Here is a 25,483-nt window from a genome sequence, read left to right as displayed (position 1 = left end):
GCGCCGCCGCACTCCCGAGGTCCGTTATTGTCCTGGTCACGTGCCTGTCCACCCGCTTCTGGAGCCTGGACCATGGTATGGAGCCCGCCCTGGCGGGGGCGCCAAAAGCACTAAAACAGCGAATGGGTGCGATGTGGTCGAGGATTAGGGCTGTAGGGCTAGGGACCTGACTCTGGGACACAGGGCGAATATAGCCCCAGCTTTGAAGGATCTGGGGGCTAGTTCTGAGGAGTCAGAAGAATGTGCCTGCTTTGACGATTGAAGTGTTATAACTCTGAGGATGGGGTGTGGGACTCCAGGTCTGAAAGGTGAGGCTGTGCCTCGGACGGGGTAAAGGTCTTCAATCTCAGTTCTTGGGGAACGTTGACTTTGAGGCAAGGCGGTGGCCTGGTGGGTGAACGTAATGGCGGGTGGGGGATCTGAAAGATTGGGTTGGAGGGCAGCTCTCTGAGGCATGGTGGGAAGCTCCAGATACGAAAGCCTGGCTCTGAGGAGTTGAGGTCCTGTCTGTAGATCATGAGGTAGTTCTAGTTCTAGAAATTGATTTGGAAGCGGGATCAACTGATTGATTTTCTTTAGGGGTGAGGGATCAGTGTGGGAAAGAGAGAGACACTCTTCCGGACGGAGTAGTGATGACTACAGGCTACTCTGTTTCCTGCAGTCAATCTGACAAGAAGCCTTTTGTTTTTCAAGAACTACAAGCCCCTGTAGGGCCAGCTCATCACCTTTAAAGAGAATAGAAAGCAAAATCGTGTTTGTGTGCATATTTATGCTTTCTGGTCTAAGTGGGGTCCTTACTCTCAGCTTGTCATATTCAGCCTTAGCCATGTTTAGAAAGGCCATGACTTAAAAGTTTAGATTAGCTTATTAGGTTGGTTTTTCCACCTCTGCTTCTGAGAGTATTGTCACCATTTTACAATTTGTAATCCTTCTCTTCATGTCCTCTTTAATTCTTCTGGCCTCAAACATGACATGTATAATTGTTCTTTATATCTGAACATTTAAACCAGGCTTCTTAGGAGAGAAAAGAACCTCACTCCCTTCTTCATTGCATGCATTTATTTTCTTTACCCAGATGTCAAAATTGGAGATGGCAGGTTTTTGCTGGAGAAGTGGACTTTTCCTCCCTTGAGCAACCACCTTATTTTAACAATCTCCCCCACCTCCCAGCATTTTAATGCAGATTTTGAAACATTTAGAAAGTTTGAAAGAATTTTACAGTGAAACTATATAGCCACCACCTAGATCCTACAATGAACATTTCGCTGTAGTTGTTTAATCACTCATCCTCTATCCATTCATCTTATCTTTTGATAAATTTAAAAATAAATTAGAAATATTGGTACATTGCACCCCAATCACTTCAGCATGCATAATTTTTACCTAGAATTTGTTAACCTGAAACAATTAGGTTTTGTTTTTAACCAGTAAAACAGGTTTATTGGGGAACAGTAAAGAACTGCAACTCAGGACATGCAATTATGGTGAACCACATGCAAGTCTGGTAAAGTGGAAGAGAGGAAACTTTTGTAGAGGAGAAGGGGAAGTTGGGAAGGGCTGTAATTAAGAAAAAAAAAATACACTGGAGGGACCTGGGAGTTTGAAGTTTAGTGACTTTTTATTGGCTGAGTTGTGACAGTGTCTCACTGGTTGAGCTGTCCCAGGCAAGGAGAAAATCATTCTTCCTCTGTTGACCAATAGTAGGGTATGAATTTTAACACCAGCTTGTCAATTTTTGCAAAAGAAAAAAATCAGTTGGAATTTTCATAGGGATTGTGTTTCACAGGAATCAATTCCAAGAGTATTGCTACTATAACAATATTGTCTTCTGATCTATGAACATGGAAAGATTTTCCATTTATTTAGGTATTTTAAATTATCTTTCAACAATGTTTTGGGGTTTTCAGAGTACAAGTATTATACTTCTTTTGTTAAATTTATTCCTAAATACTTTGTTCATTTTTATACTGTTGTGAGTGGAATTGTTTTCTTAATTTCATTTTTGTATTGTTCATTGCTAGCATATAAAGATACAGTTGATTTTTTATATTGATCTGCACCCTTCAACCTTCTTGAACTTATTTCTAGTAATTTCCTAGTGAATTCCTCAGGATTTTCTATTGCAAGATCACATCATCTACAAATAGAGATAATTTTACTTCTTCCTTTCCAATATGGGTGCTTTTTATTTCATTTTATTGCATAGATCTCTTCATTTTCCCTTTAGGAGGAGCCTGGTATGCCTCATGAGTCAGCAGAGGATTTGTTTCATTTCAATGTGGGTGGCTGGCATTTCTCGGTTCCCAGAAGCAAACTCGCTCAGTTCCCAGACTCCCTGCTATGGAAAGAGGCTTCAGCACTGACCTCTTCGGAAAACCAAAGGTTGTTCATCGACAGAGATGGTTCCACATTCAGACATGTGCACTATTACCTCTACACCTCCAAACTCTCCTTCTCCAGTTGTGCAGAGCTGAACTTGCTCTATGAGCAAGCACTGGGTTTACAGCTGATGCCTTTGCTGCAGGTAAGATACGCTTATCTTCCAGGAGTGGTGCTCAATAATATAGGCTTTACATCACTAAAAATTTGTGTCCTTTTATATATTGGTTGCTGAGATGATCCTCTAATGAGAAAGTATGATGAGAGAGTTAAAGTAATAAACAGTACAGTTCAGAAATGCATGTTCTGAATAAAGGATTTCATCCTAACTCTGCCTTGTCTATACCAGCAGTTACCACAGACCCCCGGATAGAACTTTCCATCCCCCGAGAGGGTATTCTTAACTCTTGGAAATCCTAATTTAAGCTTCTCCTTATTTTTGTTGTTGAATTTTGAAAGGTGAAAACAGTAGAAATTATAGGATTTGCTACATGCACTGTGTCTGAGATTTAAAATCTGAAAGATGTGTCAGACAACATTACTTCTCATTGTGCCTGTTAGGTACACAGTGTTCACTTACAGCAAAGCCAAAAGTCCTGCATACTGCAGAATCTTTCCTTCGTCTTCACTTCTCTGTTTTCCAAGACTATTCTTTTCTTGGTGTAAGAGCTTTAAATACCTTTACTTTGAAACCATTATAGTATCACCAGAGAACATTACCTTCTTTCCTAATTTTTCTCCCAACTACAGAAATCATTTCTATGGTTAATCTTAAGTAGTTTTAGTTTTTGAACAATGACTTTTTTTAACCTGGAAGAGCTAAATACTATAACTGGGAAGGACCATTGATCTTGCTCCATATTAACCGCACTGTCTGGACAGGGTGTTGTTTACTCTGTCTTCAGAAGCACTGGCTCAACAAGCCACAGTGCAGCTCGGTGTGCTACCAACTATGCCTCCCCAACACCTCAAAGAGGAAAACTGATGTAGTCCCTGCATATCTGAGTCATATAGAATCAGAGACATTTCACAATGCATGTTTTATGGACACTTTACTAAATCAGTATTTAATATTTAAAAGGTATTATATATTTGGAAATCAACATCCACATACTCCAGTACAAATTGTTGTATATTCTTTTTTTTTTAAGTCACCCACCTGAAATAAAAATTTTTTCAACTATCCCAGGAACTGAGCACTAGAATTGCTTACAAGTGCTTCAAATTCACTTAAAGGACCTGGAATGTCAAGATAGCTGTTGACTTTTTTTTTTTTTTTTTGGCTGCACCGTATGACTTCTTCCCCAACCAGGGATCAAACCCAGGCTCTTAGCAGTGGAAATGGAGAGTCCTTATACTGAACTGTCAGGGATTCCCAAGCACCATTTAATGGAACAAAGGAGGGAGTCAGTTGTTCATTGCAGAAAATCAAAGAGATCTATGCAACTTTTTGAAGAACTATTTTAAAGAGCACAAGGCTATTATACAATTTATCAAGCCCTTTAATTCCTTTGATGTCCTTATTCCCCAAATTGAGACAAAATATATTTGGGAAGCAATTTCTAAATGGGAGGTGGTAACTCAGCAGCCAATGAATTGGTCCAATTCCAAAGTTGCAAGTTGTGTGAGCAGTAGCAGTATTTGAAGAATCATATGAAAAAAAAAAAAAAAAGAATCATATGGATCTGCCTCCCAAAACAGACCATAAAACAAGTGCTTATGTTTCAGAAATGGTGCTCTCAAAGAAATAAACATTTAGGCCAACCCAGCTTAAGTGGTATTTATTCACTGAAGCAGAGTATAAATACAGCTGGAGAAAAAGACAGCAATCTCAAGCAAATCAACAGCCTCACACATTTCCATCATTTTCCTCACTGTTAAGCCCTGGCCATGTACTCAGGTTCTTGCCTAAATGTACAGTTTGCTTGGAGAAAACAGAGTCTGCCAATTCTTTGTCTAAAGACCCTTCTCAGGGAGCCGACTTTAATGCATTTAGGCAGTATTTACTGAAAACTTTCTAGGTATCAGACATTATTCCTATGGGATTATAGGATGATCCAATAAAAATATGTTAACCACATTTGTGTTACACATTTGTGCCATATGTGTAACTTAGTTTTTCTAGTAGCTACATTAAAAAAATAGCAAGTGAAATTAACAATATATTTTATTTAACCCAATATTTTAAAATGTTTTCATTTTGATATATAATCGATATTTTCTTTTTTATAAAGTATTTATTTTTAATTCATTTTTTTTGGCTGTTCTGTGTCTTCATTGCTGCACACGGGCTTTCTCTAGTTGTAGTGAATGGGGGTTACTCTATCTGTGGTGCATGGTCTTCTCATTGTGGTAACTTCTCTTGTTGTGGAGCATGGGCTCTATGGAGCACAGGCTCTAGGACACTCAGGCTTCAGAAGTTGTGGGGCATGGGCTTAGTTACTCTGCCCATGTGGAATCATCCCAGACCAGAGGTTGAACCTGTATCCCCTGCATTGGCAGGCAGGTTCTTAATCACTGGACCACCAGGGAATTCCATGTAATCAGTATTTTTAAACTAATATATTTTACTTTCTTTTCCTGTACCAAGTCTTCAAAATCTGATGTGTATTTTACACTTACTGCACATCTCAGATTCAGGCTATCACATTTCAAGTACTCAATAGCCACATATTGGACAACACTATTCTAAATTGTTCTAACCTCTTAGTGCTGCTCACCGTAGAGTCCTTCAGATTTAGCCCCTAACAATAAAAACGGGACTTTGCCTTCCACTAACTAAAGTTCCCATGATCTCAACATGTGGCATATCCTACTCAGGATTATCTATAATATAGTAAGTTTTGTTGAAAAACCATACAGGAACCAACTAATAGAATGAGATGGGAAGCCTCTAGAGGACAGGTGGTTGAGCTCACAGTCCTGCTCTGTCTCTACCCTTCCCTCATTCCCTCACATCCCTACCCTTTATCTCTCCCATTCCTCCTTGCCATCTACCTGCCCATCCTATCTCCTTCTGGCCTATAGCTTTGGCCTTCAAAGGACACACTCAATACCTATTATTGTCTTGATTCTAAGTGTAACATTAACATGTATATAGAGCACTAATCACAGGCCAAGTACTGGAGATACAGAATGAACTATATAGTCATACAAGGTCAGACAGAGGTGTGTGCTATGAAGAATAGAGCAGTGTTTCCTGTGTAATAGTGAAAGAGGAGGACATTTCTGTATTCTAGAACTTCTTGGGGCTTCAGAATGTGTTTATATGATTTTCTCTTAAAAAAATTTTTTTTTGATTCACTTGTTCTTTGTTTATTTCTTGGCCACATTGCATGGCATGTGGAATCTTAGTTCCCCAACCAGGGATTGAACCACACTCCCTGTATTGAAAGGGCAGAGTCTTAACCCCTGGACTACCAAGGAAGTCTCTGATTTTCTTTTTTTCATGTGTAGCTTTTATTTATTCTATCAGTCACTACCTTTATAGTACTGGAATATGTTGAAAGAATAAAGCATTTATATCTAATCTGCTTTTTAATATACAGTTGTGTAGTATGTCATAAGGAGATAGCAAGTGACTGAGGTCAGCTACTCCTTTAGAAAGAGTGGTCAGGGCTGGATTTATTGAAGGCAATATTTGAACAGAAGACTGAATGCAAAAGGGATAAAATATGGAGATGTCTAGGAAAAATCTTTGAGGTATAAGAACAACAAACACAAATGCCCTGAGGTTAGAATGGCTTGGAAGAGGCAGACTCAGCGGCCATTGTCAGGTGCAGTGGGAAGCAGGGAGATGCCAGGACTTGCCTGGTGGTCCAGTGGTTAAGACTCCACGCTTCCACTGCAGGGGACGAAGATTCAACCCCTTGTCAGGAAACAAAGATCCCACATGCCACACAGTGTGGTGGTGGGGAGCAAAGAGATGTCAAAAGTAGATGAGGTCAGAGGATGTTACAGATCAGATCTTGCAGAGTTGTATTGGCGACTATACAGGATCTATTCTAAATGTTATAGGTAGCTTTTGGAGATGTTTAAAGAAAGAAATAAAATTATCAAATTTAAAATCTTAAAAGATCATTATACCTTGGGTTAAACATGGTTGTCAGGTACAATGTCAGAAAGATGAGAAACAAAAGCATTAAATGAATTTTGAATTTCATCAACATTCTAAAATTTTGTGCCTCAAAGGACACCATTGAGAAAGTGAAAAGACAACACACAGAATGGAACGAAATATTTGCAAATCACATATCTGATAAGGGACATGTATCCAAAATATATAAAGAACTCTTACAACTAAACAACAAAAAGACAATCAAATTTAAAATGAGCAAAGGGGATTTCCCTGCTGGTTCAGTAAAAGTCCATTGGAGGGTTGAGAGTCCACCCTCCAATGCAGGGGACACAGATTTGATCCCTGGTCCAGGATGATTCCACATGCCACAGAGCAAGTGGGCCCATCTGCCACAACTACTGAGCCCAAGCTCGAGAGCCCATGAATGACAACTAATGAGCCCACATGTTGCAACTACTGAAGCCTGAGTGCCTAGAGCATGTACTCTGCCAGTAAGCATAACCACCACAATGAGAAGCCTGCACACTACTCACCACAACTAAAGAGTAGCCCCTGCTCACCACAACTAAAAAAAGTCTGCACTCAGCTACAAAGATCCAGGGCAGCCAAAATAAATAAATTTTAAAAGTATTTGAATAGACATTTCTCCAAAGAAGATATACAAATGGGCAATAAGCACATGAAAAGGTGCTCAATATCACTAGCCATCAAGGAAATGCAAATCAAAACCACGATTAAGTTACCACTTCATACTCACTAGGATGCCTCTCATCAAAAAGACAATAACAGGTGTTGGCAAAGATAGGGTGAAATTAGAACCCTCATACACTGCTGATAGGAATGTAAATTTGTACAGCCTCTTTGGCAAGCAGTCTGGCAGTTCCTCAAAAAGTTAAACATGGTGTTACCATATGACCCAGCAGTTCCACTCCTAGGTATATACCCAAATTAAAACCTACAGAATGTCCACACGGACACTTGTAGACAAATGTTCATAGCAGACTTATTCATAAAAGCCAAAAAGTGAAAACAACCTGTATGTTCATCAGCTGATGAATAGACAAACAAAATGGTATATTTATACAATGAAATATTATTTGTCAATAAAAGGAATGAAGTACTGATACATGTAACAATGAAAATGAACTTTGAAACGTTATGCAAAGTGAAAGAATCAGATGCAAAAGACCATATATTGTATGATTCCATTTATATAAAATGTGCAGAAATAGGCAAAGTTACAGAGACAGAAAGTAGATCAGTAGTTGCCTAAGGCCAAGGTACAGGGTAAGAAGGATAGAATCAGCAAAAATGGGCAATGGACTCTTAAATGAGCATAGGGTTTCTTTTTATGATATTAAAATAGATTGTGGTGATGGTTGCACAATTCTGTGAATATGCTAAAAATTACTGAATTGTATAATTTAGGTGAGTAAATTTTTTCATTTATATATATAATATGAAATTTATTCACATTACACTCCTGTATTGGCAGGCAGATTCTTTATGACTAACACCACCTGGAAAGCCCATATAATATGAAATTTATTCACATTAGAAATAATATGAAACATTTCAATAGAGCTATAAAAAATCATTAACTTCCGGCCTAACATTAGGAGTCAGCAAACTACATCATAGACCAAATTCAGCCCATTACCATTTTTGTACAACTTATGAACTAAGAATTGCTTTTACATTTTTAGATGGTTGAAAAAAATCAAAAGAAAAATATTTGTGACACATAAAAATTATATGAAAGTCAAATTTCAGGGTTCTGAGGTACAGGCTCAGAGGGAAAAATCAGGAGTTTGGATTTGAATGTATTGAGAGGCAAGAAAATGGTGCTCATTAAAAATCTGGATGGTGATGGGGACAGGCAGCCAGATGTATAGATCTGGAATTCAAGGAAGCAGTCAGGTCTAGAGACATAAATTTGGAGTCCTCAAGGTTGGTATGTAAATCCTCAAGCCTGGATGGTTAGGAATGTTGTATCTTGTTTACAGGGGGAGCATAAACTAGTCATTACAAGTCTGTACATTAATGCCACAGTGCTTCCTAGAATTTTCTCTGTAATTCAGGAAGTCCCTTTGTGTAAATGTAAGCTGCTCCAAACTTCACACATACTATCAGCTTGGTTGGGAGTCACAGCTGCTACTGCAGAGTGTGAAATTTTTCTTCAGGATAAGTCACAAGGCTTCAAGGTTCATGGCAGACTGTTGATTCCCTTTTTCTTGCCTGCCTGAAGTCCACCAAGTACTTAGTATGTTGACAGTACATGCTAATTGTATTTCCCTTTTCATGCCTCCTTCTGAGGACTTGTAAGTTTGGAAACTTAGATTGTTCCACCTGTGAGTGTTCTGCTGCTGCTGCTAAGTCGCTTGTCGTGTCTGACTCTGTGCGACCCCGTAGATGGCAGCCCACCAGGCTCCCCCGTCCCTGGGATTCTCCAGGCAAGAACACTGGAGTGGGTTGCCATTTCCTTCTCCAACGCATGAAAGTGAAAAGTGAAAGTGAAGTCACTCAGTCGTGTCCAACTCTTAGCGACCCCATGGACTGCAGCCTACAAGGCTCCTCCATCCATGGGATTTGCCAGGCAAGAGTATTGGAGTGGGTTGCCATTGCCTTCTCTGGAGTGTTCTGCTACCGGCAACCAAACCAAATAGGCCTGCAACCCTTGTGCTCAAGGGAGCTAGAGTTTTTATGTTGATCACACAAATGATGATTTTAAGAAAAAAGACCATTGACAAGTCTCACATTTCCAATTTCTTATGATATGAGACAGATTACCACTGTAATCTTGTAAAGGAAGATTTCATAAACAGCAGATACTTACCCCAACAGTGTAGCCCATCTGTGGATGTGGGTAAATGGACAGCTCAAGTATAAATGCTTCAACATGGCATCAGGGTTCCTCACAGGACAGCCCATATGTTTGTCCTGGCTCATGTCCCAACACATAGATAAATCTACATGCATGCCTGCACACATGCTCAAACACACACATACACACACGTCCACCTCTTAATGTCCAGTCATGTCACTGAGCACCCTAAATGCTTCCTCTCAACACCTTTTCACTTGCTGTTCCCTCTTTCTAGAACACTTCAAGAATTAGCCTAAATGAGGCCCACAGGAAGACTAGCCTGACATTTCCAGGTAGTTTTGCCTCTGCTCTCAGATCAGTGCTAATTCTGTTGGGATCATATATTCATATGTCTTCCTCCCTCACTAGCTTGTATTCTTTTCATGTTTACATTTCCAGCATCACAGTACTGGGCCTATAGCAGGTGTTTAATAAATATGTGCTGACAGAACACTGAATGCTGTATCCAAGATGATGTGTGAAGGCTGAATCTACTTCAGGGTGGGAAGCTGGAGCCAGCAGTGGAGGGGCAGGTTAGAGAGGCTGATGGGTGTGTCTTATTTGGCTTGTTTGGCTGATAGCATCTATTCTGTGCATCCTTTTGTTCAACCAGTCTTGCTCCTCTGAGCTCCCAAGTGGTGCTGTCCCTTCTTGTCTTTACAAAGCAGTTGGAGATTTGCAAGCTCCTCCAGCCTCTCTTACCATCACATTCCTTCCAACAGCCCACATCAGAGCATAAGGCTTCTCTGAGCACTGCTGCTGTTTTGGAAAAGCTCGGTTAAGTCCCAGGGCTCTGCCAGCAGGGCATTTGTCAGCCATCTTTTGGCAACTGTGCATACACACACTCGCCCCCATGCCATCAGTCTTATGTTACTTCTGATTGACATGTTTTCACTATAATCTGAGCCAAAAGCAACATTAATTATCCTTGTGCTAGCAGTTAGCCATTTGAATTCGGGTCTGTATTTCCCTAAAGAAATCCTCCCTCTAATAATTTATGGGTCATAACATATGAAGAGGAAAAGTACTAGGAATAGTATTCAGGCAGAAAAAAGGGGAATTAAAGTCCATGGAAGACCAGCCACACACACTGGCAACTTTAGTCAGCAAAGCCAAGGGGCAACTGAAAGCATAAGCTCTCTGAAGTGCTCTTCACTCATTCATTCATTCCACAAAAATACATTGAGATCCCACAAACACTACTGTGGTTGCTGTAAATGCAGTGGAGAACAAAACAGACAGGGTCCTTATGGTCTTGAAGGTTATATATATTCAGGGAGACTGGCAGACAGTAAATAAACAAGTAGGTGTTACTGAGAATAATAAAGCAGAGTAAAGGGGTTAGGGGTTCCATGGATTCTTAGAGCAGCCAAATGGCTTCCCATGAGTGGAAGGCCTTATATTTCTAGAAATCAGAGCAAGGATTGGCTGAGAGAGTTTAGGAAAAAACCTAGTTGATGCTCCTGGGTCTAATGCATGCAGCATGTTCTTGACTGGCAAGAATTGCAATCCTTGTAGATTTACTTGTTTGGGTTTTTTTTCCCTGTTTTAGATTTGTCAAACACTTCTTGGAGGAAATGATACTGCTCACACTTTACATTAGTGGAAGTAGCAGGAAATGGAGCCGGGTCTCAGCTACAGCAGGCAACCATTTCTCAAATGAATGAATGACAGACTCTCTTCTGCTATTTCACATGTGCACTTTTCTCTTCCATTGTTCATTGCCTCCAGGAAAGCACTCCCCGTGACCCCACCATTATCCAGTCCTTCAACAAATCCACCAGCCACTCAAAGTGGGGAAGATTCCCCACTGTGGTCCCCTTCTTTTGCAGGTCTTAAGCAGTTATGGGGGTGCAGTTTACAGCCATGGCCACCAGAGGGCTCTTCTCAAAGCTCAGAATTCCTTGGGCAGCTTTTGGAGAGCACCTGTGTAGTAAGCTATTCTTTGGAAAGAGGAGAGTGAAAAAGTTGGCTTGAAGCTTAACATTCAAAAAACTAAGATCATGGCATCTGGTCCCATCACCTCATGGGAAATAGATGGGGAGACAGTAGAAACAGTGTCAGACTTCATTTTTTGGGGCTCCAAAATCACTGCAGATGGTGACTGCAGTCATGAAATTAAAGACACTCCTTGGAAGGAGAGTTATGACCAACCTAGATAGCATATTTGAAAAAGCAGAGACATTACTTTGCCAACAAAGGTCCGTCTGTTCAAGGCTATGGTTTTTCCAGTGGTCATGTATGGATGTGAGAGTTGGACTATAAAGAAAGCTGAGCACTGAAGAACTGATGCTTTTGAACTGTGGTGTTGGAGAAGACTCTTGAGAGTCCCTTGGACTGCAAGGAGATCCAACCAGTCCATCCTAAAGGAGATCAGTCCTGGGTGTTCATTGAAAGGACTGATGCTGAAGCTGAAACTCCAGTACTTTGGCCACCTCATGCGAAGAGTTGACTCGTTGAAAAAGACCCTGATGCTGGGAAGGATTGGGGGCAGGAGGAGAAGCGGACGACAGAGGATGAGATGGCATCACCGACTGGATGGGCATGAGTTTGAGTAAACTTTGGGAGCTGGTGATGGACAGGGAGGCCTGGCATGCTGCGATTCATGGGGTCGCAAAGAGTCAGACATGACTGAGCGACTGAACTGAACTGAACTGTGTAGTAAGTGGGTTCTTTAATTAGCTTCACACTGGATCTGAGGTGTTCTATTCATTATGAGGCTCTTAGAGAATAAAACTGGTCATGTGGTGCCTTTAGAGAACTACTTTTTAATGATTAACTATAAATTACTCTTAAAGTTGTATAAGAAATTTTTATCACTCAAAATTATAAAGGAGAAAAAACTGCTTCAAAATCATAAAGGAAATATTCATCAATATTTTGAGTAACAGCATATCATCTTATAGACTTAAATTTTTACCTAAATTGAGTGAGTGACTCAATTTATTTCAAAACACTATACCAAATCCTAGTATTTTACCCCAGAATTGGTAGATATTTACTTGGTTTAAAATTTTCAAAGCAATAACCTTCTTTATCTAACAGACTCTAGATAATTTAAAGGAAGGGAAACACCATCTACGTGTGAGGCCTGCAGACATACCTGTTGCCGAGAGAGCATCTCTGAACTACTGGCGAACATGGAAGTGTATCAGCAAACCCTCAGAATTTCCTATAAAAAGCCCAGCCTTCACAGGTATCACCACAGGCTGACCTTTTCTGAAGCCCAGATCGGCTTCCTTTCTCCTCACTCTAACAGAAGTGGAGAGTGCCCTGATTTCTGAGCTAGTTCTAAATGATTTCTCTGCCTTCCTGTCATCTCCTTTGATTTTGTACCTGCCACATGCCCTCTCCATGGTTGCTTACCCACTGGAACTAAGCATCCTTCTCCATGTTCATTCCTCTGAATACTGGTTTCACCTGGGCAAGGCTAGGCTGCTCTCCACCCTGTCCTAGTGGTCAGGGAACTCTATCATCAAGTCACCTCTAACCACCACACAAGGAATGTCTCCAAATGATCACTGCTTGGTGGGTGCCTTGTAGTATAGACTGACCTATTTGAGACACAAGAATAGACATTCATGATTATTGATGGGTTTAGAGCTTTGGGGAGAGTTAAAAGGATCTATTTTATCTGTGGGTCATTTATTTTATCTATAGTTGGTTTGATCAATTAGAAAGAAATAAATGGGTAACCAGTATGAATTGTTCAAAATTATTTTTCCATTTTATTACTTAAAAAACTAAACTTCTCACCATAGCCCACCCCAGGCCCTTTCTTACTATCCTAACTTCATTTTGGCCATTTCCCTCCCCTATGCCTTCCTAAGTTCTGGTTACCTTGGCTCTCTTTCATTCCGTGAATCCTGCAAATAATGTCTCCCCAGCTGGAAACCAGTATGGATTTAATGATAAGTATATGAGCCAAAATTTCACATGTCTCACTGCCCTTCACTGTAGAATAGATAGATTTCTCTTGCCCTGTTCCCCACCACACCCTTGCCAAACCTAGGGTTATACTGAAAGGAGTGAGGAGGAGGAGGCATCTGGCAGGGACCATCTCTGGGATGATCTCTCCAGCTTCCTCTGGGCCCCCTGGGTCAGTGAGTGCCCCTACCTCTGAGAGCCCTGACCTCTGGAAGTTGGTGATGCCCTTCTGCACATTTTCCTCCAGGCCTACATGATAAGGCACCTTTGGGACTCATGGATACACCACTGTTAGACACAGAAGAGGAAGTGCACTACTGCTTCCTGCCCCTAGACCTAGTGGCCAAGCATCCAAGCCTGGTGACTGAAGACAACCTGCTGTGGCTGGCTGAGACCATGGCCCTGATCGAGTGCGAGTGCAGCGAGTTCCGCTTCATTGGTGATTGGTTTATCACGGGGGAGGGGAGGTGTGCAGGGGTGGGCGGATAGGGCCCATTCACCCCTCCTGACCCCACACCCCTTGGAGGCCCAGCTTGGGGCTTAGGGCCTCGAGACCTTCCCTGAGCAGAGCTGGTGGAAGCATGACAGAGCCTTCCTGGAGGCAGATGGATTCCCAACATTAGGCTGCCACTAACCTCGGGGCTATGTTATTCCCTGTTCATTTTGGAAGGGCCTGGGTTGTAAAGGGGCACTGGAAACCACCTGCAGTGGTATCAGGGGCCACAAGAGTTGATGTGAAGGGCAAGACCCTGAGCAGAACTCCAAACTACTCTTATTTCTCTGCTTTTATGTATCCATCTAGGCTGTAGACCTCAGTTTCTCTTGCCATAAAATGAGGAAATAGAGTTGTTTCAAAGGATAGTCCCTTCCTGCTCTCATCTGCACTAAACTCAGGATAAAAGGGAAGAAGAGGGGATGGTGAAAGTTTCCCCAAAATCACTGCAGAATTGTCTGCTTGAGCTAGTGGCCTAAAGAGGGATAAAATTTTCAACCCTGGACAGAAGAGAGCCTCTGTTCTGCACTGCCCAGGACAGGCTCTGGTGAGGTGTGAACTGAACTGACTTTAGATGCTGCTGCTGCCTAGATGAACAGGGAAGGAAACAGCCAAATGGTACTGGGGCCCAAATGCCTGGAACCCCAGCCTTTCCTATTCATAGTCACCTGGGAAGTTGTCTATAATATGCTTCTGAATCTCAAAGTTGATTCACACAGGACAGTAGCATTGGCTCCATCTCTGCCTCCCACACTGCAGTCCAGGCAGGGACAAACTGCAAGTGCCACCTGCCAGTCCAGGTTCGCCCAGGCCCTTCCTCTCTAAGCGACAAGACAACTCCCTCTTTTGGAATGACCTGCTCTCGGGTCAGGACTCATAGGGTAAGTCTCAGGGCCAATGTGCTCACCAGGAGAGCCTGCCTGGCTTGGAAGCCTGAGGCCAGGCCATGGGAAGTCACACCCACGGACTCAAACACAGAAAAATAAAGTAATTTGGGATTTTTCACCTTGAAAACCATAGACTGAAAGCTAATCTAACCAGGTATGTTCAGAAATTGTTTCAGAACAAGGAGAGCCTAGGATAAGCTGCAGCATCAAAAACCTGCCAAAACCTGGACCTACAATTAGATCAGAAATAACCTCCTTAACCCATTTTGTTTCCCCTTGCTTTTCAAGTGAATTTTCTCCGCTCACAGAAGATTTTGCTACCAGATAATTTCTCCAACATAGATGTGCTTGAAGCAGAAGTAGAAATTCTGGAAATCCCTGAGCTCAGTGAAGCTGTGAGGTTGTACCGAATGAACATGGGTATGTCCCCAGGGGAAATGTGCCCTCCCCTTGACATGCTCAGGCAGTCTGGGCTTTGAACAGAAAAGTCAAAACAAACATATTCCCTCCCACCAGCCACTTTGGTTGGCGGTGACAGAAGCGGGTATTCTGATTGACTTAGAATCTGAGACGAGAAATTTCAGCCTGAAACCTGGAATGCCCTCTGTCTGTTCAGTCTTCCCACAGAAATGTAGGTAGATCAGCCCAGCCTAGCTAGGGAGGGAGGCTGGGCCTGAGGGCAGGTTTCCCAAGGTCAGGGGAGGTCTGCCCTCCTTTTGGACAAATCAAACACTTGGGAACTAGTAATTAACCCCCACCTGCCACTCCCATCCTTCTTCTTCCGGGCACAGCTGGAGGGCATGGGAAATTCTTGGGCAAATTCCCCATACTACTTCAGTTATCCCACCCACCCCCAAATTCCCTTGTCCTTCCTACTTCGAACCCCTGGCTGCTGTGCCTGTTTCTGCCTGCTCCTGCCACTTTCTGACCCTGGTCCAGTCCAGGCCTTCAGGCTCCCAGTCCAATCTCATGCTAATTTGTTCCTCACATTTTTTCCCCCCTCACATTTTTTTTTATTAGCCTTTCACCATCTCATTTCCAAACCTTGCATGTCTATGGAAGCTACTGTATATATTGCAGGAGTCAACTACCTCATGGCCTCAGCAGGCATTCTGAGAATGCATAGAACTCTTACATATGTGAAGTTTGGCCTGCATGTTGCCAGATATTTATTCTGTGGGAATCAGATCTTCCCTGCTTTGAGGCCCAGTTCTTCCAGACTTCTCCTCAGGCAACTGGAGTCCTATCCTATTTGGGGGTAGTAGCATCCTGCAGCAGGTCTCAGGAGCCTCTTAGGATCCCCAACCCACTTAAGAGGGTATGAGTTCAAACCTCTCCCCCAGGGCTTCTGTTCCTCAGAGAACAGAGGTCAGAGAGCTAAGCAGAGTGGGGCCTGATGCTCAGGAGTTATGTGAAGCTGGAAGAGAGGCATGCTGCTGGACGGGCTCTGTAAGCCATCAGCAGCCCCCAAACACAAAGCCTGTTTTTTCGCCTTTCATAAAGGACCATAAGTAAGGGAAACAGCCCTGGTAGTCTTGAAAATAGAGTCACCCTCAAACCCCAGCCCTGGCCCACCTAGCTTTGCTGTTTGGGGCAAGGTACTTAGTAACTGACTATGCTCTCAGGACATAGTTTCCTCATCTGTGATAGGAGGAGAATACCACTCCTCCTGCAGGGTTGGAGACAACCCACAACAATCACCTGGCAGCTTGCCGCTGGCCCACAGGTGCCACTGGGACAGTCTCGTGTAGACTGAGCATTATGGCCATTGCAGGAGAACAGTGAGCCAGGAACACGAACACCCAACCTAAAAGTAACACTAGACAGTGTGTCTTGGGAAAATTCTGCCCAGGCGTGGTAGGGACTGTGAGTCTCAGGACCCTGTAACGATATCAGGGTCTCTGCTATGGCTGTCGTTCTTTACCCATGGATAAATACAGCAGAGCTTAGAACTAAGGGAAATTCCTGCTGAGACTGGGCCAGATGGCTGTTGTTCTGAAATTCAAGTGTTAGTGATACAGCAAATTAATCCTTCTCCCACACCCACCTCACCTCCCAACAGATAGTTTTGACCTCAAGCAGGCTGAATATAAAAACTATACTGATGTTCAGCAGATTCAGATGTGGTTGTGCAAGGAAATAAGCTCCCACTAAGCCTCTTCAGTACTGATTCAAGACAGCAGTTGGAAGCAAGACCCAACGCTTCCAATACAGTTTTGACCATGAGCACCCTAGGAGTCACCTCTTTCTCTCCGGCACAGGTGGCTGTTCCCGGACCTCCTGTCTTCCTCCAAGCCCTGGCAAGGGGGGCCGTTCAGCAGGCCTAGAGTCCATGAAGCCACTGTACATGATGGCCCTGGGTCTGCTTGTCAAGTACCCAGACTCCGCACTGGGACAACTCCGCATCGAGAGCACTCTGGATGGGAGTAGGCTGTACATCACCGGGAACGGGGTTCTCTTCCAGCACGTTAAGTAAGGCCCTCCTCAGAGAATGCTTCATCCCACTCAGGCTGCGCTTTACCTTTCTCTAGAACCACCCTGGGGCCCTGGGGAAATACAGGACAAACCCATCATTTTAGCCACTCCCACCATCTGCATCAGTACCACCAAATCTGGGCCTCAGAGGAGAGGGCTGGTGCCAAGGTGTAAGGTTCCTAAGGTTCAAAGGTCTCAAACTGTTTAATATTTTCATCCTCTGCAATCCATCACTGGTTCTAGCCTTGTGCTAGGTCCAAGGTGGCCAGGCCACAGCCACAACACTCAGGGTGCTGGATATTTCCCCTGCCATATTCCCCCTCCTACAAAAGTCCTCCCCAAGGACACATAGAAAGTCCAGAACCAGGGGTGAGCACCCTGCCCCCCCCCCAAGAGCAAGGCACAATAGGCTTCTTGAAGGAAGTGATACCTGGCCTATGCCCTGGGGAATGAGCTAAGATTGTTCCTACTAGTGCTGGGCATGGATTCTAATCCTGTTTTATAGAAGGGTAAACAGGTTCTGAATAGAACTCTCTTTGGCTCACAAAATACACTGGTACCAAAACTAAAGATAGAAGTGACTTTTCCTGAGCACCTGTGGAGAGGGTCGGCCAACCTCAAACACTGTCTTACCCCAAGGGTGGGGCCTTTGTGACCCACCCCCATCCATCTCTCCAAGAGATGTCCCACCCCTGAGGTCACAGGCCACAGAGGGAAAAGACAAGTGCCTTTAGAGGTGGTGGGGTTGATATTCAGGTCCCTGGCTTCTTTCCTGGGCATGGAAGGTATCAGTTATCTCCCAAACCATGACAGGCTGCCACAAGGTGGCTGAGATATCTTGGGGCGGAAATAGAGTGGCTAGGCCCTGGCCTGGATTCTGGAATCCAAGACAGGGCCTGGAGGCTTGCAACTAGTTGATTTAGAGAGCTTTGCTGAAACAGGTCAATCTCAGCCCCAAAAGGATGAATCTGTGTGTCCAAATTTACCCACTATGAGACATCAACAGAAACCAGTTAAGGAAATGACATTAGTGGCCACAGGTCTGAGTCAGTGTTTACGGCAAGACATTCTAGATATGGAAAGTTGACAGGCTGGACTCCCCTGGGGTGTAGTGCTGAAGCACTCTGTGACAGGTCTTTTGTCTTGGCAGGAACTGGCTGGGGACTTGCCGTCTGCCCCTGACTGAGACCATTTCTGAGGTGTACGAGCTCTGTGCCTTCCTGGACAAGAGGGACATCACATATGAGCCAATGAAAGTGGCTCTCAAGACTCATCTGGAGCCAAGGACTCTGGCATCCATGGATGTGCTCAGTAAATAAAGAAGCTTCTCAGTTTGGATGCAGCATCAGAGGAGGGTCTAGCGGATAGGAGAGGAAAGATAAAGCTGGCCAGAGCCAGGAACTATAGATGGAACAGGAAAGGAAAGCCAGACTAACATTTGTGGCTTTTGCCTAAAAGGAAACTTTCATGTTAGGTGACCCCCACCCCACACCAAACCCACAAGTAGCCTCAAGCAGTATAGGCTGAGCGGCGCAGATGGGCCCAGTGGGGGCTGCATGGGTCCCCAAGGGCAGGCCCGCTCTGGCCCTGGGAGCTGACACTGTGCCCCTTGGGTCTTCACAGCCATCCAGAGAAGAATGGTACCTGGGTTCATTTAACAGAGGACATGGAGGCTCAGGGAGGGAACCTGCTCATATGATGAGATTGTGGTCAAGCTGGGATTTAAATCTGAGTCTAAAGCCAATGTTGTTTCACCAGCTGCCTATAACTGTTTACTAACAAAAAGTTTTATATCAATTTATGCTATATTACTATCATTCAGAAACAATATTTATTGGAGCACCTACCATATACCAGGACATCAGATAACACTAGGAGTATAGAAGAGAGCAAAACAGACCCAGTCTCTTATTTTCATAGGGTTCATAGTCTAATGATATACCTCTTGGTTATATCATCTGTTTATATACCCTTCATTCATGACAAAGTTCACTAGAAACTGATTCTCAAAAAAAAAAAAAAAAGAAAGAAAACTGATTCTAAAATACCAAAGTCTAAATCTAGTCATCCCCAGGAAAAGGGTCATAAATTCCCCTTTCCAGAATAAAGCCTATCGCAAGGCTTGGTCTCTGTAATGATTTGATGAGAGGTTAGGTCTGTGATATCTGCCAAACCATAAGCTCAAATATACAGAGGGACTCCTAGCTCCAGTCTGAGTGGCCATGTGGAAAATTACACACCCAGGACATACCCAGTCAGAAACTGAAGGGCTTAGCAATATAGGTAGAAAGGAACATTAGTCAAGCTTTCTTGGGAGAGGTGGGCCAGGGGTAGTACAGCAGTGCCCTTGGGGTTGGTGGCCCTCCCCCAACTCAGAATCACCAGCTGGCCCTCCAAGCTACTGTTGTAAATCCATCTCACCACCCAGGAAACTCTATGGTAAGCCACAGGAAAGGCCTGAGGAGCAGAGAGGGCTGGTGTTAGGGATTTCTGCTTCTCAGAGTAGGCAACAGAATATGACTGATGAAGATACTGAGTCTTAACATGTGATACCTTATTGACCAAATGCCCTACCTAATGTCCTTCTGGCCATGTGACATGTTCTCTCTCATTGGTTTCCTTAGATGAGGAGTGGACAGCAGAAATCACTGTGTATTCCTCCCAACAGATCATCAAAGTTTATGTTGGAAGCCACTGGTATGCAACCACCCTGCAGACCCTGCTGAAGGTACTGCTGGTCTGAGGCTGCCCTCCTCTCCTTGCGGCTTCAGTGGCTGAGATGCTTTGGAACCTGTCACTGACCTTCACTCAGCCTCCAGCACCTGCTTAGATCAAGGATTTTTCCCCCTACTCCTAGGTCCAGAGTGCCCTTACTGTATGAGCAGCAGTCTGGGAAAGCCTTCAGGAGTCTGGGTAGGGAGGGGCCTGGACCAAGGCAGGACTTAGGGTGAGGTCCCCAATGGCTCAAGAGAGTGGTTGAGGAGCCAGCAATACTTTGAGCAGAGATGATATGCTTCTCCCTGGATGCTCTGCTCCTCCTTATGTGTCTCCTTGTGGCCAACAAGACGGAGATAGAAATCCCAAAGCCTCTGCTCTGGAATGGGTGCGAAAACGAAGACTAACCTACTCCTTAATGAGGACATAGCCCTTTAACTAACAGACTAACAGACTAACTAACTAACTGACTAACAGAGTCTGATGTCCAACCCTTTGCAGTATCCAGAACTGTTGTCCAACCCTCAGAGAGTGTACTGGATAACATACGGACAGACCCTGCTGATCCACGGGGATGGCCAAATGTTTCGACACATTCTCAACTTCCTGAGGCTTGGAAAACTATTTTTACCATCTGAATTCAAGTGAGTGCAGGAAGGAAATTATATGATGAAACTCTTATCCCTCTGCAAGGAGAAAATTTGAGTTTGCAGCCTTGATGGAGGAGATTATGTTATTTCCAACATGTGAACTGCTGTTCAGAGCAGCTGCTCTGTAGGCCAACAACCCCATCCACATTCCCACGCCAGATGCCCGGTGTGACTTCTTCTTATCATTCACAGGGAATGGCCCCTCCTTTGCCAGGAGGTGGAGGAATACCACATCCCATCTCTCTCAGAAGCACTTGTCCAATGTGAGGCATACAAGTAAGGAATCCATTTCCTTGACACCATGATCTAAAGTTTGAACCTTTATATGCCTCTTGGGAATCCTGTCCTAAGTCCCACCTCCCAGTAGGACCTGTTCTCCTTAGGGTTAAGGGGGTGGGGCAGGCCCAGGACTGGGCAGGGACCTAAGTGAAACTCTTTAAGGCCCCTCCTTCCTGAGTGAACTCTCGGCCAAAGGGCACACCTGATCAATGGACTAGTGGAAGCTTCTGCTCACTAACCAAACCCTCTTGGAATCTGCAGGTCATGGATCCAGGAGAAAGAATCTGAAAGTGAAGAAGCTTTTCCCATCAGAAGGCTGCATGTGGTAACAGAAGGGCCAGGGTCACTGGGGGAGTTCAGCAGAGACACCAAAGAAGTAAGTTCCAGCCTCCTCTGGTTTGGTGGTGTCCTGAAAGGGCACCAGCACAGGGCTCAGGGGGCAGATCCTGCTACTGGGGAGCATGGCAAAATGAAAGAGATAGGCCTACATGGCTCTGGCACAGTGACTGGTCTCTGAACACAAGTAAGTGCTGGCCACATGAGGCCTGGCATGCTGATATGCCCCTTTGGTGTGTGAGAGGTCCCTGGGCTGGTTACCAACCCCACTCCAACTGAGCAGATCTCAAATGTTAGACCCATGTGGGGGACGAAATTGTTCTCGGTAAGCAAGTGAAGTCTTAAGAAACCCAGCTTATCAGATCTTGGGTAAGGCTTCAGTGTGGGAGTACCACATGCACAGAGCTGCTGTGCCCTCTCCCCAGACCACGGCTTGCATGCCGATGGAGTTCCAAGACTGCAGTGACCGAACTCTGTGGAACAAGGCCAAGGGGACCCTGGCCAGGTCCAGCCAGATAGAGGAGGCTGAACAGTACTCCCGGACAATCCAGATGTCCTTATGCCGAGGTGCCAAGAGGGCAGGTAATCCCAGCACATACTCACACTATCCTGGCCTATGTGCCAACCCTAGACACTGGGGGGGCCACCCTGAGAGTCCTCCCAAGAAGAAGTGTACCACTGTCAACCTCACACAGAAATCTGAAACCAAAGACCCTCCTGTCACCCCCATGCAAAAACTTATCTCCCTGGTAAGGGAGTGGGACATGGTCAACTGCAAACAGTGGGAATTCCAGCCACAGCCAGCCCCCCGGAGCAGCTCCTTGGAGGAAGCCACCCTGCAGCACTCCTCAGGAAGTGAGGCTGTTTCCCAGCCCAGCACCTCAGCTTCCTGGAAAGGCCATTCCACAGCCTCAGAGAAGGACCCAGGCCCACAGGCAGGGGCTGGAGCTGGAACCAAAGACAAGGGGCCAGAGCCAAACTTTAATCCATACTTCCCCATGAAAAGTGCTGTCACCCTGAAGGACTGGGGCAAGCAGAGGTCAAAGGAGAGAGGTGAGTCCTGTCCCATCCTTGATCTAAGTCCCATTTACAACAGAGAAGGCAAACCTTGGTCAAGACCACAGAGTGAGTTAGTGATTAAAGGAGACTAGAACCGCGCATTCACTACTGCCAAGCCAAAGACCCAGAAATGACAGGCACGCTGGCATGGCCTGGGGGTTTGAGAAGCCACATGAGGCATATGAAAGGAAGGACCTATAAAGCAATAGGAGCACAAAGAAGGGTTTGGGGCTGAGGAGTCAGCGGAGGAAAGGAGAAGTCTTGGGTGCTTGTAGAAACCTAAGTCACGGGTCTAGCAGCTGGAGACCAGTCTTCAGAAAGTGATAAAAGATAAGGCTGAAGACATTAGGAATCAGGACAGGTCTTGTGGGTCAAGTTCAGGCCCTGGTACTTTGTTCCGATCCTAAGTGGAGCACCAGCCACTGAAGCATTCTATACAAGGGAGCAAGCCCAATCAGGTATGCATTTATAAAGTTTGTTCCAGGGGCAGAGGAAATGCAGTAGCAGGAGGTATATGTTAGAAGTGCCAAGACCATCCTAGGTGAACAGGTGAGGCAGTTGGAGGAAACAGGAAAGGATCGGGCCAAGGAGGGGACAGGTTTCTGATTTGGGTGACTGCAAGGGGGTAGACAGTCACTGAGGTAGGAAGGAGAGGAGTAGGGCTTGGGGAAGAGGACACAGTGTGTATGAGGCACTGATGGGCGTCCAAGGGGAGAAGTCCAGGAGACAGGAGGGTATATGGGGACCAGGCTGAACAGAGAGGAATGTGTGGTGAAGTGAGGAGCAGCCCAGGGAAGTGGGCTGAAAACTGCTATTACGGACTGTTTCCTCTGCTCTCTCAAAGCCCTTCCTATAGTACTCTGTCATTTTCTCTTTCAATGGCTTGTGTCATGCCTGGAGGGGTCTTCCTGGGCCCTGCCTGTGGGCCCCCAGTTGGTCTATCAAGCATGTTCTTCAGAGTAGACATGCATGAGCAACCCCCCTGCCCCCGCCACCACAAAAGCTCATCTCATAATTTTACAAAGATTTCCAGTCCCCTGCTGGGTTGTGATCAGCTCTATTTACTACTAGCCTAGTTCAACAGATGATTTGCAAAGTTCCTTGGAGTTCTGAAATTGAGGATGTGTGTTGCAGAGATTCCAGGGCAATGAAGAGAGGAGAGTTAGAACATGGCCCTGCCAGCCCAGGCTCCTGCTTCTGAGAAGCTGGAGGAGAGAGCTGGTGACTGACTGCACTGGTCTGTTGCCAGAGGTCTCCTCCCTGCTTGGGCTCTGATGGAGCTTAAGGAGAGACCTCGCCCCATGTTGTTTTCACAGAAAGTCCTGCCCCTGAGTTGTCCCTGCCTGAGGCCAGTGAGGGGGACAACACAGGGGTCATCCTCAAGGTGACCCACCCCCCCGTGGTGGGCAGTGATGGCTCGTGCATGTTCTTTGAGGACAGCATCATCTACACAACGCACATGGACCACCTCAGGCGCACGCCACCCCCAGCCAGCCCCCAGCCCCGAGGTGAGGCTCTGGAGCCGGGCCTGGCCCTGTCCATGGGCAGATGCCTGAGTCCCCAGCCAGGTATTTCAGGGATAGGGTCTCCCTGGAAGCCCTGCACTTCTCCCCCTAACCAAGGCTGGCTCTGAGGCCCTCACCGTGACAGATGTGGCCACACCCCCTCTCTCCTCCACAGAGGTGACTTTCCTGAGTTTCTCTCTGTCCTGGGAAGAGATGTTTTACGCACAGAAATGTCACTGCTTCCTGACTGACATCATTCTGGATTCCATCCGGCAAAATGACCCCAAAGCCATTACAGCCAAGGTGGTCTCCCTGGTCAACCAGCTGTGGGTACGTGTGATTGACCCCAGGCCCTGTTCCTTCTCCACTGTCCCCTCACCTCCACAACAATAGTGCAAGACGAGGGAGCAGCCAAAATGGGATTGGGGGAGCAGCTAGGGGAAGAAGTGAGGGGCAGAAGGGTGGCAAGAAGGGTAGGGACTGGGGGACAGGACAGCAGCACCCGGGCCGAGCCATGGCCAAAAGGCAGTTTGAAGTGACGGTACCCCTTGACCTCTGCGGCTTCTGCAGGTCCAGAGAAGCCCCTGCTCTGCGTCCCACTCTAAGGGACTGGGAGCAAATGTGTTTCAGGCTGTGGCCTCCAGCCCTGCCTGACTGTGGGCTCTTCTGGCAGACCCTGCACATAAGCCCCAAGCAGTTTGTGGTGGATTTGCTGGCCATCACTGGATTCAAGGATGACCGGCACACCCAGGAACGCCTGTACAGCTGGGTCGAGGTGAGGGCCACCTGCACCCCACAGGAAATGGCAACCCTCTGGATGCCTCAGATGGACACTGTCTTGCTGCATGAGGGTCAAGCCAGTGCTGCCCAGAAGGTGAAGATAGGGAACTAGAACTCTAGTCCCTGGTCCCAGGGAGGAACAATGGCTGAAATTAACCTGTCCAGAGTGGTCAAAAAGCAGTATTTGGGTCACTACTTTTTGTAGTCTTCTCCAATGTTTACCAAATTAGCCTTCATCACTAACAACCCTGACCAGGGATGCACATCATATGAGCTTGTTTTGGGGTGCTGAAATCAGAGAAACTATTGGCACTCACATGCTTTCAGTGAGTTATAGATACCAACATCACCTACTCAAACATGATATCAATACTTTTGTATTATACATTCCTTTTCTACTTAAGCTGCTATAAAGCAGTTTTTACAAAGAAAATTCTTCAATAAGGGCAAAGGAATGACTCAGGTTTTTTGAGTCCTTAAAATAATTTTAGGATTCAAATTTTTATTTGAATGTTGGAGGTGAAAAAGATTTGGCTAATTTTTCATGAATCTGCTATTTCTGTAATCAAGTACATTATTATAACACCTTTCACCATAAACATAATAGTGCCAAGTTACTAGCCTCTGCCTAGTCTGTTGACTGGAAATGAAGTCAGCATCTATGACTAGAAAGTGGAAAACCAATGACAGAGAACATGCACTTTTGATTCTCTGTTCATTTCATTCTGTGCCCTGGCAGCCACTCTGAGCCCCAGGTCTGTGAGATGCCTTTAGGCAGAACTGAGGTCAACAGCACCAACTGGCTTTGCCCCGACCCTGCCCCCACCCAGATAGGAGGCCCTCACAAAGCTAGAGTAGGAGCCAGCTAGGAATAAGACCAGCCTTTCCTTCCAGCTCACGTTGCCTTTCGCCAGGAAATATGGCCGCTGTGTGGACCTGCTCATCCAGAGGGGCCTGTCAAGGTCTGTCTCTTACTCTGTCCTGAGCAAGTACTTACAAGATAGCTAAGGTGCCCAGCCATGCTTGGGGAGATATGCTGCCCCCACATCCCACC

At 45.2% G+C, this 25,483-nt stretch overlaps 1 protein-coding gene across 1 annotated transcript; it reads left to right on the top strand.

Annotated features, from left to right (window-relative positions):
* Positions 1–131: 131 nt before the first annotated feature.
* On the top strand, positions 132–25,437 carry KCTD19 (potassium channel tetramerization domain containing 19). Its single transcript, XM_065919340.1, has 16 exons — positions 132–152; positions 2,228–2,524; positions 12,369–12,519; positions 13,498–13,689; positions 14,919–15,050; positions 16,892–17,102; positions 18,256–18,416; positions 19,730–19,833; positions 20,322–20,464; positions 20,663–20,746; positions 21,011–21,125; positions 21,511–22,138; positions 23,461–23,652; positions 23,825–23,979; positions 24,323–24,424; positions 25,324–25,437. The coding sequence occupies exons 1-16, from the start codon at positions 132–134 to the stop codon at positions 25,435–25,437; spliced, it is 2,802 nt and encodes a 933-aa protein (XP_065775412.1).
* Positions 25,438–25,483: the final 46 nt, after the last annotated feature.

This window comes from Muntiacus reevesi, chromosome 2 (assembly GCF_963930625.1).
Source record: "Muntiacus reevesi chromosome 2, mMunRee1.1, whole genome shotgun sequence".
NCBI classification, from domain to species: Eukaryota; Metazoa; Chordata; class Mammalia; order Artiodactyla; family Cervidae; genus Muntiacus; species Muntiacus reevesi.
The sequence above is the reverse complement of the archived record's forward strand: the minus strand, read 5'-3'. Positions and strand labels throughout refer to the sequence as shown.

What these genes read in the sequence shown, in the direction of transcription:
- KCTD19 (XM_065919340.1), top strand. Translation starts at nt 132, where the DNA reads ATGTGGTCGAGGATTAGGGCT. An exon ending in TCAGCAGAGACACCAAAGAA is followed by an intron (nt 21,126 to 21,510) that starts GTAAGTTCCAGC and finishes CCCTCTCCCCAG; the next exon opens with ACCACGGCTTGCATGCCGAT. An exon ending in CCCTGGTCAACCAGCTGTGG is followed by an intron (nt 23,980 to 24,322) that starts GTACGTGTGATT and finishes CTCTTCTGGCAG; the next exon opens with ACCCTGCACATAAGCCCCAA.